This window comes from Physeter macrocephalus, chromosome 7 (assembly GCF_002837175.3).
Source record: "Physeter macrocephalus isolate SW-GA chromosome 7, ASM283717v5, whole genome shotgun sequence".
Classification (NCBI taxonomy): domain Eukaryota; kingdom Metazoa; phylum Chordata; class Mammalia; order Artiodactyla; family Physeteridae; genus Physeter; species Physeter macrocephalus.
The window spans coordinates 50,060,993-50,079,585 of NC_041220.1; the positions used below are offsets into that span (position 1 = coordinate 50,060,993).

Consider the following 18,593-nt stretch of genomic DNA (forward strand, 5'->3'; position numbering starts at 1 on the left):
AATTGAGGAAGGGGTAAAACTGCTTTAGATGAGAAAAACTTGTGCATATGCTCACAAAATCGGGCTGGAAGAAAGGCCAAGGGCTTTCCCTGGTGGCGCAGTGGTTGAGAGTCCGCCTGCCGATGCAGGGGACGCGGGTTCGTGCCCCGGTCCGGGAGGATCCCACATGCCGCGGAGCGGCTGGGCCCGTGAGCCGTGGCCGCTGAGCCTGCGCGTCCGGAGCCTGTGCTCCGCAACGCGAGAGGCCACAGCAGTGAGAGGCCTGCGTACTGCCAAAAAAAAAAACCCAAAAAAACAAAAAACAAAGAAAGGCCAAGATTTAAGGTTTAAGTGAGAGCACAGGGGGCTGGAATCCAGAATACAGGTGGGAAAGGACCCACTGTGATGGGTGGCAATGAAGAAACAATGACTAATGCTTTCCTCTGTGAAGTGGCAGGTAGGCCTGTTTGCTGGGGTGGGCAGTGTGTGTGTGGACTGGGGAAACGGAGAGAGCTGGAAACACTGTCTGTGAGGAATGGAAGAGTGGGACCACGGTTCCTAAATTCTGTTATAACCTCTCAAACTAATATCCCAGAAGATGGTTTCATTCTATTTATATTATTTGCCAAATTTATTTGACCCTGGAAACTTTTTCCTCAATTTTTTTTTTTTTTTTTTTTTTTTTTTTTGCTTAGTACCCATTGTGTGTGTGTGGACTGGGGAAACGGAGAGAGCTGGAAACACTGTCTGTGAGGAATGGAAGAGTGGGACCACGGTTCCTAAATTCTGTTATAACCTCTCAAACTAATATCCCAGAAGATGGTTTCATTCTATTTATATTATTTGCCAAATTTATTTGACCCTGGAAACTTTTTCCTCAATTTTTTTTTTTTTTTTTTTTTGCTTAGTACCCATTAACATCTCAAAGGATACTAGGATTCTGTGACATCCAAAGTGAGAACACTGAATTCTACTGGGAGCAGAAATGAAGTTCAGACTAAAATGGACTGGACTAGACTACTGCATGGGTTATACAAAAAAGTTACCCCAAAAAATTAGGAAGATTAAAGTAACAAAGACAGACAACTGCATCTGTGCTCGTGAAGAGCCCATTCCACGTGCCCGCGGTGCTGCAGCGGGGAAGGCGGCTGACGCCGAGTGCTCCCCACAGTGGGGACCCTACGTGTATCACTTTGTTTCAGCCCAGAGCCACCCTGGAAGTAGACGCTGCAGTGATGTGCTCACATGGCCAGAGACTCAACCCCAGGCCGCAGGTGCCGCATTGCTGGCAGGGAGCGGACCCCAGGGGCTCCGGGAGTCTCAAGCCTGTCCCAGGTCGCTCGTGCCGTTTAGACGACAGTACTAAGAAAAATGCAGTGATTCTGCCGTCACGACAGCTCACGTGGCAGAAGCAACCGCCACAGAATGATCCCTTGCTTTCAAGTCCCAATTCGGACAATCTGAATGCCAATAAAAAAGGCTGGAGACCAAGAAAAATATAGGTCAAAGCCATTAAAATGACATTTTAAAAGAAGGCTTATTTTTAAATACGGGACTCAAATGAAAAATCGAGTTCCTTTTTTTCCGCATTTTTGAGGCTTCTCTGACAAAACAGCCCATCCTCAACTATCTTAGCCCTGGCCTTCAACTCTTGTTTTATATTTTGAACTGCAGCCTATGTTGAGGAACTTGTTCTTTTATGGTAGATATTTCCTAGGAGTTAAAAATAAATTCAAATCAAGCTTGCTATCTAAAAATCTTAGCATCTGATTAAAAACAATGTAATTTCATAGATATCAAAATATAAGAAATAGCATTAGTTAAGATCAAGAAGAGCTGAAAAGCAGCAGCAGCCTTCCATCCCACAACCATCTCTTCAGTAGACCTCAATCAGCGTGAACAATAAACAGACACCTCATGTACAACTTTACTCCCCTCAAAGGAAATGAGGGTTAAACATTTTCCCAACAAACAGTTATCTTTTACAGAGTGGCAGCTGACAACTATGAACAAGATACAGCAGAAAAGCCTAGAAGGCAGACAGCCTCGGCTCTAGTCCTTGTCCCTGCTACCAACTAGCTTACGTCCTCGGACAAGTCACCCAGCCTCTCTGGGCCTCAGGATCTTATCTGTAGAGCAAAGCCTAGAACAAGATAATCTGAAGTCTCTTCTGGCTTAACATCCTAGGACTGAGTAACCTGGTGCTAAGACTTAACAAGTTTTCTAAGTAACCTCTACAACACTCAAATTAGTTTTTTAGCACAAGGAACAGAAGAAGCCAAAGATACCTACTTTTAAGGCATTAGGTATTTATTGCCCAATTGGCCTTCAATAATAATATACCAACTGATGTTCTCAACATAAAGTATACAAAGGAAGTTTCTGAGAAAAGAAAAAGCTAAGCCAAAACAACTGCCACACCATCATTTTGGCAAAATTGAAGGGAAGAGGAGTCAAAAGAGAGTAATCCGACCGACTGTAGAACCTGGGAGAAGGTCAGTTTTAAAGAGCAGCAGCGTTATTAGATCTAAAACAGTCTAGCATATGAAGTCTTCCCTTGACCCACCCTGACTCTGTCCCGTGACCTCTGGAGCAAAGTAACATTAGTTATGCTTAGTTTTAATACAGAAGCAGTCTCCAAGTACCACTCACCTCTCTAGCTGCCAAAACAATTGTAGTTAGTTGAGAGCGATCACCCCATTCTGCTAAGAATGTTAATGTAAGAGCTTGAACAAAGATGGGTGAAATAAAATGCAGCCACTTTTTCTGAGGTATTGTTGTGTTTGTACCCGTTTCAACATCTCCTGGTCCATTTAAGAGTTTGGTTCGCTGAAACTAAATTTCAAAAAAAAAAAAAAAAGACATTAATTCTAGGAACCAGGTCAATAGAGCACAAAATTACTTAATCTTTCTTTTAAACAGTGTTTAAATTCCATGGAAATATGCTCTGAGAAACTAAAGTTATGTGACCCCCAAACTTCTCTTTTGAACCACTGGTCTCACATAGCAACACATGCTATATTCTCAATGTTTCCATTTCTTCCCAATGAAATAAACAATATTTACTGATCACTCGTTATCCTAGATGCTGTGGAAAGAAACAGGTAAAATTATAAACTACAGTTGCTGTTTTTCAGGAGCTTCTAGTCAGTCTAATTAGGGAACTTGATTACAGGTGTTCAGTATTCATCCCCGAGTCCTTTCTCTACCACATTCACACTAACCCAGTCCTATCACAGCCAGATGTAAGAACGGAAACTACACAAAATAAGCTATTTCTGTGTAGCCCACACACATCACAGATATGGATGACTATTGGAAAACCTCTGGATAGTGTTTACTCTTAATAGATGAGTGCCTTTTTGGTCCAGATGTTTAACAGTGCTTTGACTTACTTCTTCATCTTTTTTCTTTAATTCTGCTTGAACTTCTTCTAGTTCCTCTTGACCTTCATCTGGACTCATCTTTAAGCCTTCCCGAAGCATTCTAATGCCAAAAATGGCAAATAATGCAGTTGAAACATAGTATGTATACACCCTGGGGATGACTGTGGTGGCATAGCCAAACAAAACTGCAAGAAAGTGCAGCAGTGTATTGGTTAATTTGCACATTATACACCAACCAAAGAAACAGTTAACTTCAGAAGTCATCATTTACCACTGCTCTAAAGGGAAAATGGTTCACATTAGAAGCTCAGCTATTACATAATAACCTTAAACTCTACTTCTTTTCCTCCACCAATATTGAACCCTTAGCTCTAGCCAATGACTCATCACAGCTTAGCAAGAAATCAGTGGTGCAGGTTGAGGTGGCAGGGCTTCCACATGTATCTCTCATGAGATGATCATCTCCTCTTCAGACACCCGCCGGGGGCTGGCTCGCCACAGGTCGTGCAGGGCACAGAACTTTAGTTAGGAGGTTAACTTTGATGCCCTCTACGGATCCCATGATCTAATAACCTGGAAGCTATGCCACTGCCCTATGTGATAGTTTTTCATCACAAATCTTTAGATTACAAACTTCTGTAGTGAAGAATCACGACAAGATTCTCATGTGGCATTATTCAAACTCTGTTTCTTTCCAACTATTTAAAAATAAGTATATCTTATGAAAGAAAACTAATAATTCCATATCTATACATATACATATATATCCACACAAACTCGCATATATGTAACATAACAGACAAACTTATTCAGTACTATGCTTTCCTATCTTCAAGTACAGAGGGACAATCGTATAAATTATACAAAAAAACTATACTTGGAACTATCAATATATCAAGAACCTAAATCCTAACTGTGAAACACATTCACATTGGTAATATGAAGTTAGTAATTAAAAACTATGGAAGGGCCAGAGGGTATTTGCATATATATAACAAATGCAATTACTCTTTACTTCACCAGCTCTTTTTATAAAATGGGCACAACACTTACAAAACTGCTTGAACATCAAAAATAAGGTAAAGCACTCCTTGCTTCATTATATTACAAAATGAAAAAGACTTTAAAATCATGTTTAGAAATGTAAACCTATGCTTATGGGCATATCCATATCCAAGTTACATAGGTACGTGTGTATATGTACCCGCACACACACACATAATACAGACATATATTTTCTAGTTCTGTCCACTGAAAAGGCCAAGAAGCCAAGACATCTCAATAACAATGAGCCAACTTTGCACCCAGATCTTGATTTCTAATACATTCCCCACTAAAAGGCTCCTCAGAGAAATGGCTAATTCCAGGACTGGGCAGAGCAGGTACAAGATGAGCCTGCACTATCCTGTTATACTAGAAAGTAAGGAAGAGCAAAAACACATAATGGCATGTCACAAGGACACAGGAGTCAGGCTGGAGGGGCTCCTAGCCGCCACATCTGGGACAATTTAAGGAACAATATAGTTAAGTAATTAATTATAAGCCACTGAAAAAAAGGAGTTCATGAATTTATATTGATAATAAACAGACAAACCAATGGGAGGTGGGGTGAGCTCTTTATATTAGAGTAGCATGCCAGGGCCCACTGGTAAATGTGGATGGGGTACTGGAATTAGCCATCATTTTGCAAGCGTCAAGGTGAAATTCAGATCATGTAAAAGTCATCAACTGATGCTAAACTATGGGCAACAGGGTATTTGTATTGTCTTAAAGTGTCTCCCTAAAGATTACATATTAATTGCAAGGGAGGAAAAAAAAACAGTATACAAAGAGAAATCCTGACAGGGTGATCAAAATTAACACCGTCAGTGAGGGACAAATGGACATCATGTGCTACCAGATGTGATACTCTTTTAAGAGGGACATGCATCACCTATACAGTGTTCTAGTCAAGAATGCATAACCTCAATCTAGTCATGAGGAAACATCACACAAAACACAAAATGAGGAACAGCCCATTAAAGGGGAGGGGGATGTATCTTAGAAAAATGTTATAGAACACATAAGAAAAGACTATAAAAATATTTCAGATTAAAAGACTGAAAAGAACTTAATGTACCACCTGACCCAGACTAGATTCTCTACAGGAAGGAAAAAACTGCTAGAAAGAATATTTTAGATCAACTGACAAAATTAAAATATGGATGACAGAGTAATGTATCAATATATGTCTACAAAGATGTGTCTATGTACTTTATTTCTCTATAGATATATAAACTGTGTGTATATGTACATATATTATACACCTAGAGATATATAAATTATGTGTGTATACACATAATTTTATTCAGATATGAAGGGATAGGTCACAAATGCTAAAGCAAATGTGGTAAAATGTTAACAGGTGAATCTGGATAAAAGGTATATAGGTGTTCTTGTACTATTTTTGCAACTTTGTAAATTTAAAATATTTTCCATAAAAGGTTTTAAAAATTTTTTAAAGCGACATAGCAAACCTTTTAAAGTCTCCTAAATTTGGCTTTTCTTTTACCTTCAGATAATCTGAAAGAACTATTTACTGACACAATCCCATGTTTTCTGCCTTGACATCTCTATGGAGAGAAAAAAACGATCTGGCACTATAACCTTGTTCTTCTTCCCCTGGTTACTGTCCCTCAATTTCCTCTTTCTTTGGAAGCCTTTCCTCAGACAGTCGAGTACTTTGGTTCTGTGAACAAGGAGGGGTTATTTCTCTTTAAGCAAGTGATTTGCATCAAGTCAGAAATCACTGATTTACAAGTAATTAAACTGAAAACACTTGGCACAAGAACATTAGTGTAAGGGGAAAAAATGGGCCAAGGATAAAACTGTGGGGAATATCAATATTTATGGTACAGTTTTTGTTTTCTTTTTTTCTCAGAGGGATAAGACTATAACTCGAAGCAGGGGCTGTCTTAGAAGCCAAGAGAATAAAAGGGTGAGAATGCCCATGCATGTGGCCTGAGGGGCTCATTAAAATGAAAATTGAACTCTGTAATAACGAAAGCTGATTACTGAAGCCTTTAAAACACAAGACTTTCCAGTGGACACGGATGAACAGTTTGTGAAAGAATCTATTTGCAGAAGTTCAGCTTCCATGGGTACTTTTCCCTAAAACTCATCTGCCTGAAAACATGCTTGTAGCTGAGGAGCTGTGCGGGTTCTCCTTTCTCACGTCCCTTCTTCACAGCTGCTCTCTGCTCACTCTACAAAGATGCCTTTCACCCAGCACCTATGGTGTGTTTCCCACCGTATGGAAAGATACCCTAGGGCACCAAAGAGAGGGTCTGAAATACTGGTAACCCCAGTCAAGGCATCATAAACCGGGGCTTTGGGTCTTCCCTGTCTTATACAAGTTTCCTATAAAGCCACGGCATCAGAAATAATGGCATTTTAGGCACTGGAAATAATGGTCATGGATGAGAAAGAGGGTATTTGGACCTCAGTAGGAATACTTTTTACTTAGAAATTGTGCTTCCTTCATCCTCCAACCAGGGGGATGCTTTTCCCTAAGGCAGAGTCTTGATACAGCAGAGAGAGCATCAGAAAAGATACTAAATACCAGTGGCTTATTTCCCCAGGCAGCTCACACCGAGCTGGGTTCCAGGCCCAATCTGGCCAGCCAACCATTTTAGAATTAGAATTCTAAACAGTTGGTTGCCATGGGGACGTATATCATGTTTATTAAATTCAAAAACCAAGTAAATGTCTTCTGACAGAAAATAAGCCTGACTTAGATGGTTTACTATGGAGCAACTGCCATGGCAATTAGGCAATGTGGTAGACATCTTCCATAAATTGAATGAACTAAATCTGTGGCTCCAAGGCTCCAGAAAAATATATTTTAAACATGTGATCTGATACAATTTTTAAGATGAAATCCTTTATTGGTGAAAGTACACTGAAATTAAAAATATTTCCATTTTCTCAACCATTTCTAAATATATCCAATTAAACAAGGTATTGGGTTGGCCAGAAAGTTTGTCCGGGCTTTTCCCAAGATGTTATGGAAAAATCCGAATGAACTTTTTGGCCAACCCAATACTTCTAAGTGAAAGACTAAACATGTATAAGAACAGTCATTTGATGAATTTCAGAAAAACACTTTTTGGTATAATCGATGGTTTCCAACTCTCTGCTTTTAACAAAATTGAGAGAAGACCTTATTAAGCTGTCAGTTGGTAATCATTTAAAATCTCCTGATGATAGACCAGTATGTGATTTTAAGCATTCCTTCCTGTCTACTTATGTGAATAAAATTTCTCAGCTCTTATATCTATTTTTTTTTTAAAGACCAGAATTGATTCTAAACCTAGCTTCATTCTAGCAATAATTATCATCCATGGACATATAAACTAATTTTAAAAGAACAGTTCTATCATCTCATTAAGAGATGCATTTCCAACTTTTTTAAAATGTTTACTTAACTTTGTGATATATTTTGCCTTGATCAACTGTGTGCTAGTAACTATAACTCAATCGATAAATGTTAACATTTAGAGACTTAACAAAGGAAATTTTCACCGTCTTCTAAAGTTCAATTTAAATGCATATTTTTGCTGCAGATAAATGACTGTGTGATCCATAAAAGATTTTCAAGCAAAAAACTTATCATCATTAGAGTAAAATTCTATGAGGAAAGCAAATGAAAGTAAGAATTACAGGAGGAAAAAGAACAATGTAAATTTCCAAATGTTAAAGCAGAGTTTATTCATGTTTTTTTAAAGGAATGATGGTGGCAGTGATGCTAAGTATCAAATTGCTAATGGTCTTTAGATTCCATTAGGTGTACTTTAAAAGAACAGGCCAAGTAGGCCGGAGACCTGGGACAGCCGGTGCAGGCCCACTCTGGCTGAGTCGGGAAGGAAATCAATGTTGACCTTACAGCTGCTCCCACCTCCCCGCTGATCCCTCTCCTTCCTCTCAGGCCTTCCTCCAAATCTGCCCTGGGTTTCTCTATAGTCACTCCTCCTAAGGAACAAACTCACAAAAACTGAGAAGTTGCCTCTCTTGACGGCTTTGAAGTTTAGTGAGAAATTTTGAAAACAGCCAAAGACGAGAATGCCCGATGGAGGCTGTTCAGACATCAAGCTCTCTTCAGGGTGGGATGGGGCAGGAGGAGACACCTCTCACAGCCTCCGTACTACCTGGCTGCCCACCCCCACTTCCACCAGGCATGCCTGGCCACAGACCCAACACTTTTCTAGGCACACAGGTGGTTCTAAACAAGTACTTGTTGAATTAATTAGCCATTTCTGTAAATAATGTGAAAATATCCAAATAAATGGTTCAGTTGTGCCCTGGGCACAGGTGAGCCATACCTAGATGCAAAGCCTTTTTATGATAAGGGGGAAGAGAACTAACTGTTAACAGAACTAACCATCCTATACAAGATGGTTTGCTTGTTTTACTTCATTTAATCTTTCTTACAATTCTGTAAGGATTGTTACTATCAGTATCCTGAGTTTACAGCAGACAAAGATTCTCCAGGAGCTTAAATAACTTAGAAAGTCATAGTGGAGTAAAAATACAATTATTTCCCAATGACTTTTAAGCTTCAAATCTTTTCCCAATAAAATTTTAACTATCAAACAGATGACAGCAAACTGTACTCAGAGGAAGGACTGGGGGCCCAAAGCCGCCCTGACTGTGCAGCCTCCAGCCCTCATCCACCTCCCCCTGCAGAACCTCCTACCCCGAAGAAAACCATCGGAAACCCCTGGATTCAGAGACAGACACAGCCTTTGAATCCCAGCTCCACGGCCTGTGAGCCATGAGTGCATAATATGTCTCTGCTTTCTGTTTGTCCATCTGTAGCAGGACAAAGGGTTGTCTTGAAGCCGGCCAGCGGCATCATGCACACAGATGGTACTCAGCAAATGGCAGCCGTGTGACCCGCTCCTGTCTGCATGATGAGCAAGCAGTAGAGGCTAGATTCAGGCCCAGGCTCAAGACGTCAGCTCTCGTGCCTTTCCTGCCCCCCACCCCCCAGCAGCTCCACGCTCCTAAATAGAACAAAGAGAAAGGGCTCAGGACCCAAAGGCAAGCCAGTTTAGGAGCGAATCTGGAATGCTAACAAGAAAGAAATAACACTGGCAAACACAAATTTTGCAAAGGAAAGCACTGGCTCCACGCTTACAGACGGCTGAAATTCCCCCGAAACTGAACTCAACCATCTAGGGGGAATGGGTACAGTGTGACCAGGCTGATGGGAAAACAAATGGGGTCAACGGATATCAGTTTGCAAATGTAATATAAATTTAAATATTGTGTAACAAATTTTAAAACACTTATAAGACAAACATTAAAAAAAAAAAAAAAGATACCAACTATAACAATTCTACACAATATACCAAAAATTAGATCTTTGAAACTCCTTGAACTTCCGATGAAAAGTGAGAGGGGGTACATAGTTTTTCAAAATTATTTTAGAGATATACAAGGAAGAGGTTTGAAGACCACTGATACAGCCCATTCCTTCAAATAGTCCAGGTGAGAGGAGCTGTCAGTACCAGCAGCCAGAGGGAGGTGGGCCAAGAGTCAGGGGGAAAGAGACCAGCCCCACTCCCTGCTGAGGGAAGGGAGCTAAACCCATAGAAGAGGCGGGGGGAACGCATGGAGCCAGGTTCTGAGGAGGGAATGGGCGGAGAGAGGACAGCCTTCTACTTTATCCTCAAAGCTGGAAGTTTCAAAACTAAAATTCTCTGATATTATTCAAACTCACTCCAAACAAGTGACTTCACCATTTACAACCTGCTCCACTCTTCCTATTTCCTAGAATCAAAATTTGCTTTTGAAGAGAAAATTTTTGTGTGTGTGAAATATGAATAATGCTAATATCCAAATGTGAAAAGCAGTCAATTTTTTTATTCAATAAAATACTCATTATAGTAGGTTTAAAAAGACAAACTTTAATAAGCATCCAAGCATCCAGAAATAGAACCTGTCCTGTACTTTAAGAACTGTGTTTCAGGAGAAATCTAAGGCATGCTGAAAGAGAGGAGTGAATGACTGAGCACCTGAAATATAAGATCTCATTTTAATACAAACCGCAACCCTGTGAGGCAGCTAGATACTATCTCCAGTTTACAGATGGGGAACTGAAACTCAAAGAGGTTAAGTAACTTACCATTAAGTTAATACACAGCAGAATGAGACCCCAATCCAAGTCTGGCTCTAAGGGGAAAACTCGCTATTTTCCATCCAACTACGTGGCTCAAGGTAGCTTTTGAATCAGAGACTAAACTATGTTTAATTATGTAGTGTTAAGTTTACCTTCTCCTGGTCTTAATTCTTTGAAAAATTGAAGCCTAAATAATAGTAACTCAAATAGTAATACAAACCGGGAATCTAAGACTGTTTCATTCCCTACTGTTGGGGTAAGGGGTTGAGAATAGCTTAACAGAACACAATACACTGAACATTACCCCTCACTACTGATTACCAAATGACCTTCAACAGAAAATACGCAATTCTCTGTGGTTGCTTGTGTCCTGTTTCTAAGATACAAGATATAAATTTCTCTGGACTTAAAAAGGAAAAAGAAAAAAAAGCAAGGATAGCCATAGCAAAAGCAAGGATCAAAAAACTAGTGAATAAATAAGGAGCATGTATCTTGACTGTGAATAGCTAAAAATTTAATTTCAAAAGTGCAGTATCGTTTTAGGAATTTATGTACTGTAAACATTTTCTGCTTACTAAGTTCTGAAACATGAACCAAATTCCAGTATAACTAGTTGAATGATTCAGTGACTTAATACCACCATGCTTTCTCTTTAATTCAATAAACTCATTAGGAGGAAAAAGCACTCACCTGATAAGCACGTCATTAGGCCCAAGGCAAGCATAGCACCAGCCAACACTGTCAAACGATTATAGCGCATTGCCATGATGGCTGCTATAAAAAATGTCTTATCACCCAGTTCAGATACAATGATAACTGATATGGCAGCCACAAATGCATGTATAAATCCCAAATTAGTTTGGGTAGCTGGATCTTCTTTATTGGTATGAACTGGAGCAGCTGGTGTAAATCCTTTCTGAAATAAAAAAAATACATATTTATCAGCTACTTTTTTGAAAAAACGTCATTATTTGAAATTATTTTATTTTGTATGTGAATTAAGGTTGTTTTTCTGTCATGGTCATTAGACTTATTTACTGTCTAATCACTTTGAAAGCCATTAGCAATGACAGAAACCTCTGATTGATGCCTGCTACAATGGAAATCCAAGTACAAGTCTACAAAACAATTAAAAAAAAAAAAAGAGTAGAGACCAGCTATATCCACACATCAAAATTACCTTGTTTTCTAAGTGTGAGTTGAGATTTAGTTTTTAGCTATGTCTCATTCAAATTTTTATTCATAACTTGGGTGTAAGACCCAAGGTATGCTTATCAAACATTTAACAGGAAGCTGAGAGAAATTTCATGAACACTTACAAGAACAAAGTAGGATCCAGAAAGCTCTCAACAGCCTAGAAGAAGAGTTGGCTCTAGCTAAGATGAGATCTAATATAGCTGGATATATGGTTGGTCCTACACTAAAAATATCCTAGGCTGAAATGTGGCCTAATAAAAAAGATAAGCCAGAGTCTCGGTTGGTGTTAAGGTCATTTTGAGTTGAAAATGTGACAAAGCTCCAAAAAGGCAGCAAGCACTTTAAGCACTTTTAAAGAGTTAGTGACAAGCCCATCTTCTGTGCTGCATAGCCCTTACCCAAAGTACTGTACTGGCTCTGAGGCATCACATTTTAAGAAGGCACTGCCCTCTGAAGATTACAGCAGACAAAAGAGACTCTAAAACCAGGGACGGGCAAGCAACAGCTAAGAGTAAATCCAGCTGAGAACGATTTTTACGTTTTTTAAGGGTTTGCAAAAAAAAAAAAAAAGAAAAAGAGAAAGAGGGAGGGAGGGAGGGAAAGGGATAGAGGGAAGTATTAAAAGAAAATTATGCAACAGAGACCTTAAGTAGCCTGCAAACACGTGGCCCAAACCTAAAATATTTATAATCTGGCCCATGACAAAAAGAAAGTTTGCCAACTCAGGCTCTAAAACAATCACATAAGGGACCAGGAAGGACTGGGTGCCTATGTTCCAATAATTGAGAAAGTCTGATGAAAGTCTATATGGTCCCAAGAGATAGAACTAAAAAGTTATAGGTGGCATGGCAGGTTGTAGCTTAACACACAGAAAGGATTTCTACTTCACAGGAGCCCCCAGAGGCTGCAATGGACTTCTACAGAGGGTAGCAAATTCCCTTCTCAATGTGAGAGTTCCAGAGAAGAGAACCACCACCTACAGGAAGTGTGCTCATCAGAGGTTCTCAACCAGGGCGATTTTGTCTCCCAGGGGACTTTTGGCAAAGTCCGGAGACATTTTTTTGTCACAGCTGGAGAGAAACTAATGGCATCTAGTGGGTGGAGGCGAGAACTGCTGCTACGGACAAGACATAATGCGTAGGACAGCTCCTCACAGCAAAACATTATCTAATCCAAAATATCAATAGCTCCCAGGGGAAGAGACCCTGGACTAAAGGAATCACTTCTAAAGGTCTCTTCCAATCCTAATTTCCTATCTTTAATTAATTTTTAAAGCCTATGAGTCTCTAGAAACCTGAGGGATAAAAAAGAAAAAGAAACCCAAGAATGTATGTGATTTTTGACAGAGTATAAAAAGAAGTACTTTTATTCACAAAGGCTCCAGTCAGAGATAAGAATAAAATCCTAAATTTTTAGTGTGCATGTCATTCCTTAACACATGACAGAAACTTGACTCCCAAATTCCACGATAAAGATCAGAAAACTTTAAGCATTACTCAGACTAGACCTCTGAGCTAAAAATTGGGGAAATTTAACAATTTAGAAGATACTTGGTGTGAGGGCTAAATCAAAAGGGCAGCCTCGGAAGCCAGCTCTTGATTAAGCAAGTACCATTTTAAGGGATTCTAGCTTTCTCTCCATTATCATTTTAATTCCAACTATGCTGATCTTTTTGTCTCTTCCAATACCTTATGAGCATTAAGCATCATAAAAAATATAAGCATTTTCATTCAACTTTCACTAATGCAACATTTTCCTCTTGGAAATACCTTTTGAATGAAAAAATTTCATTGCAAAACATTTAGGACCTGAAATCCAAGAAAATTTTTTAGGAATAAATATTCCTACACATTTATTTACAACCAATTAGCTGCAAGCTCAAACAGAAAATGTTTACTTTGATGAGAATAAAACTTGCCTTGCAAGCACAAAGCAAAACAAAACTACATATTCTTAAAACCTTTCTCTATACAAAGCACAAGAAAAATTAACTTACATTTTTTGTTATATATTGAGCTGGTCCTGGATAGCCCAAAGCAGTGTTAAACAGCCACCAACCATGGTGTGATAAGAATTTAAAACAAAAGTACCAGGGTATTATGAAGATAGAAAATTTTAAAAACTTGAAGTGATAATAAATAGGGGCAGAAAATGATCAATTACCATTCATTCATTTGTTGTTGATCAATTGCCCAAGTGATTACTGTGTACAAGGATCATCTCCTTTTTCTAATTCACATTCAGAGTGACAGAATGTACTGGTTTAATAGGTGGGCTCTGGAATCAGGCTTCCAGGGTTCATAGCCAAGGTATTACTGGTTACTGTACGACCCTGTGCCAGTAAGTTTACCTCCCTGTGACTCAAGTTACATCTCTAAGATGAGGGGTACCTATACCTTACAAGGTTGTTGTGAGGATTAAATGAATTACTACACATAAATCCCCTAGAATAGTGCCCAATATACAGTAAGCATTCAGTTACAGTCAGTTGTTATAGCACACCACAACGTGACCAGTTTAATCTTCCTAAAACTAATTTCATCATGACCTTCGTATGCCTAGAACATAAAATGCAAATACTTAATTCTGGTAACTATCCAACATGTCCCATCTAATCACATACCAATTCCCAAAGTGAACCTTAGTGAACCTCCCTAACGAAGGATGAGCCAGAGCAGCACTGTCCAACAGAAAATAATGCAAAAGCCACATAATGTAATTTTAAAATTTCTAAGGGGGGGCTTCCCTGGTGGCGCAGTGGTTAAGAATCCACCTGCCAATGCAGGGGACATGGGTTCGATCCCTGGTCCGGGAGGATCCCACATGTCGCAGAACAGCTAAGCCCGGGCGCCACAACTACTGAGCCTGTGCTCTAGAGCCCGCGAGCCACAACTACTGAAGCCCACGCGCCTAGAGCCTGTGCTCTGCAACAAGAGAAGCCACCACAAAGAGAAGCCCTCACAACGAAGAGTAGCCCCCGCTCGCCGCAACTAGAGAAAGCCCGCGTGCAGCAACGAAGACTCAACACAGCCAAAAATTAATTAATTAATTTTTTAAAAATTTAAAAGTAAAATAAAATTTCTAGGGAATTCCCTAGCGGTCCAGTGGAGTTAGGACTCCATGCTTCCACTCCAAGGGGCACGGTTTCGATCCTGGTTGGGGAACTGGGATCCCGCAAGCTGCACGGTGCAGCCCGAAACAATAAAATAAAATAAAATTTCTAGTAGCCAGATATTAAAATGTAAAAACAGATAAAATTATTTTTAATATTATTTAATTTAACCCAATATATCCAAAATACTACTCTAGGAATATTTTTCAAATGACCAATGAGATATCAGTATTTAACCCTCTTTTTTTGTTCTTACCAAATCTTCAAACACCGGTGTGTATCTACTCACTGCACACATCTCATGCACATCTCAGTTTGGACCTGCCACATCTTTCCAAGTGCTTAAAAACTGCCACATGGCTCACGGCTGTAGTACTGGGCAGTGTGGCTCAAGAACACTTCAGGATTTTCGGTAACACAAGCCTTCAGTCACGCAGTCCTGCTTCCCTTCCTACCTTCCTATCATCATGCCCCTATTCATCCACATTCCTCAAGACCCAACTTATGCAGAGCCTCTTGAGCAAGCCGCACCTCAACAACTCCAGCCCCTTAAGGATCCCACTCCCCTCAAACTGCAGGCATACTGTGGGCAATGAGTCATGGCAAGTACATGACTGGAACAAAGTTTGAGGTAGGAACGCTCAGGGAGTGAACCGTTTTGTCCTAGAAACGCGTACAAATGTAATGTTATCATTTGTGATAATTAAGAGACAAAAATAACTAAATGTCCATCCAAAAGGAACTGGTTAAATAAATGGTAGCTCCATATACTGGAATATTATGGGGCTAAAAATAAGAACGTTTTATATACACTAATAAGAAAAAAAAATCACTAAGACATTTTTAAGTTGAAAAAAGTATGTCTTATGTACATAGTTATTGTATGTATGTTATGGGGCGGAGAGTTAGGTAGGTATATAACGTATATACACAGTTGCTAATGAACCGGAAATCTCAGCACACAGTAACAGTGGCCAGGGAAGGAACCAGGATGACTAGAACAGGTGTTGGCAAACTTTTACTTAAAGGGCCAAATATTTAACCTCATGGACCGTAAAGTTTCTTTGGTAATTACCCAACTCTGAGGCTACACCCTGAGATCAGCCATAGGTCATACTTAAACGAATGGCCTGGCTCTATTCCAACAAAACTTTATTTACAAAAACAGGCAGTCAGTGGTAAACTACAGTTTGCTGACCCCTGAGCTAGACTACAAGAGGAGGTGACACACTTCTCACTCTACATTTTTCTGTACCTTTTGGATTTTTCACCATGCACATGATTAAAGACACCTGTTGGGCACCACTTCAAAAATCTCTTGACCCAATCTCTTCCTCCAGCTATGGAGGACCAATTCCTTGCAGGCTGTAACTAGCTTTAGGCAGATCCAACCAGAAAGTAAGCGCGGTGCACATACTTACTCACTACACTACCCAGAAGTATACAGGAGTGAACCCCCGTGGGGCAACCTTTGACCAATGCGGAGGAATCGATTCTGAGGTTCATTACATTAGACTCCCAGAAAGTCGCAGCAGGATTCATACTAGTCACTCGTGGAGGGGCTAACTTCAAAATGTATCAGGTACACGCATTCACCTTCTGCCCTGGACTGACAATTTGAGAAAATACAGGCTTTATTCTGATAACAGGGGGTAAACCACCAGATGAATGGTTGGGGTAAGATACGAAAGATAAACTGGGCTTGGACCGAAAAGCCTGTATGTTTATGGACCAGCTTAGAGGCAAGCGAGAAGCCCTTTAAAGTTTCTGAGTAGAAGACACAAACGTAATTAAGGCTCTGTGACTAACAGATCGGGACAGAAAGTAGAGAATACAGGCCACTGGACCAATTAATTAGGAGTAGGAGGTCTGCTGCACAAGACCAATGTTGAAGACAAAATAAAGGAAAAAATTCCGCACAGGATGAAAAAGAAAAATTAATAGAATTTTTAAAAGGCAAAGAATCAAAGATGCTATTCATATTCCCATTAAGGTATATGGGAAAGAGGAATAAAAATAAGGGGTTTGGTTTCACACATGTTCAATGTGAGGATAAAAAGCATTTCAAATAAAGCTTTCCAAGAAGTCATCAGAAATGAAAACCTGAGGTTAGGCCAGCACAGCCTCAAGGTATGTATTTGGTTGCTGGCAACCTGAATTTATAAGCTAGAGCTTTGCAGGACTAGATTTCTAAGGGCAAAGGCAGAGATTACATTGAAAAAATGAGGCTTAGACAATGTCTATATTGAGGGAAGGTGTGGAGGGGGGAAAAAAAGAGAAAATATTGTTTTAGATATTTAGAGGCGCAGGCAGGAGAACACCACAGATGGTTCAAGTTAGGGGCAATCACCATTTCACTGAGCTGCTAACTAAAGGCCAGGGATTTCCATATACATTGTTTTGATACTCAAAACCTTAAAGCTGTTATCCCAACTTAACACAAAAGGAGAAGCTGAGAACCAATAGGGTTAAATCATTTCCTCAAGTTGATACAAACCAAGATAGAGCAGGACTCTTAAAAAAGTGGAGAGATAATAGTGTCAAACGGGAACTGAAAAAGGGCCCTGGATTTAGCAATTAATTAGGTTACAGGTATCCTTCAAAAATGAAATTTCAATGTAAAGACATGGGCTGATGCCAGATAACGGAAGACTAAAGCAATGTGAAAAAGCAGCTAATTCCCTAGTTAAAAATTTTATTTACAAAACTGAAGAACAGAAACTTATGCAGCCAAGGAGAGTTAAAGCATTGGCCTTTTTTTTTTTTTTTCCTCCAAACAGGAGGAAACTGTGGGCATGTGTAAGCAGATAGAAAGGAACCCAAGCAAAGGAGAGTTCTAAGATACTGAAGGGAAAGTACTGGAGGTCAGAGGAGAATGGGTACATGGACAGAAAGAAATATGGAAAGGGTGATAGTTTTGTCCAATTCAGAAGAAAGGCAGAAAGTACTGGCATAGAAGCAAATATTTAGATTAGTAAAGGACAGTCACATGCAGCAGTGACTATAATTCCAATTTTGGCATTCCACTAGTCAGTTACACAGTGTTAAAGTAATGAAACACAAGTGTTTTCCTTAGTACAAATACCACCCTTTCAGTATTTTAATTTGGGTCTGAAACTCAGATCATTTAATTTGAATCTGAAACCCAAATTATTTACATCCTGATAGCAGAGTCAACAACTTATAATTAGAAAACAAAAACAAAAAACTTACTGAATAAAACTCTTCTTTACTTTAAGGTAAAATTAGTTCCAAATTGAAAAATTGTTAAAAAACTCCCTCATTTAGACAGTATCCTTTTATTCTTTCATTTTCTTCAAGACACGAAAATAACAATTAACAATGAAAAAATAATTCCTATTCTAGTTCCAGAGCTCAAATGAACACATACATGACTGTAATAAAATTGATACAGATACCTGCATCAGAATCAGCTACACGTGATGAACTAGAGAAGGTGAAGATGCTTTCTTTGGAACAAAATCTAGAGCCTGCTACCAAGAAAAAGACTGATGTCCCTGCAAAAACAAAGTCCCTCAACAAAAGTTACCACGCAAGAGGTGAGATTATTTGAAGATAAAGAAGTCACACGAAAGGACTTCCCTGGTGGCGCAGTGGTTGAGAGTCCGCCTGCCGATACAGGGGACACGGGTTCGTGCCCTGGTCTGGGAAGATGCCACATGCCGCAGAGCGGCTGGGCCCGTGAGCCATGGCCGCTGAGCCTGCGCGTCCGGAGCCTGTGCTCCGCAACGGGAGA

At 39.7% G+C, this 18,593-nt stretch overlaps 1 protein-coding gene across 1 annotated transcript in view; it reads right to left on the reverse strand.

Annotated features, from left to right (window-relative positions):
- TMEM165 (transmembrane protein 165) overlaps positions 1-18,593 on the reverse strand; it is a 25,813-nt gene that overhangs the window by 3,727 nt on the left and 3,493 nt on the right. Inside the window, exons 2-4 of the mRNA XM_007121134.4 lie at positions 11,218-11,443; positions 3,375-3,550; positions 2,632-2,814 (exon numbers count right to left, since the gene is read on the reverse strand). Coding sequence (XP_007121196.1) covers positions 2,632-2,814; positions 3,375-3,550; positions 11,218-11,443 — 585 coding nt within the window. The remainder of the gene's footprint in view (positions 1-2,631; positions 2,815-3,374; positions 3,551-11,217; positions 11,444-18,593) is intronic.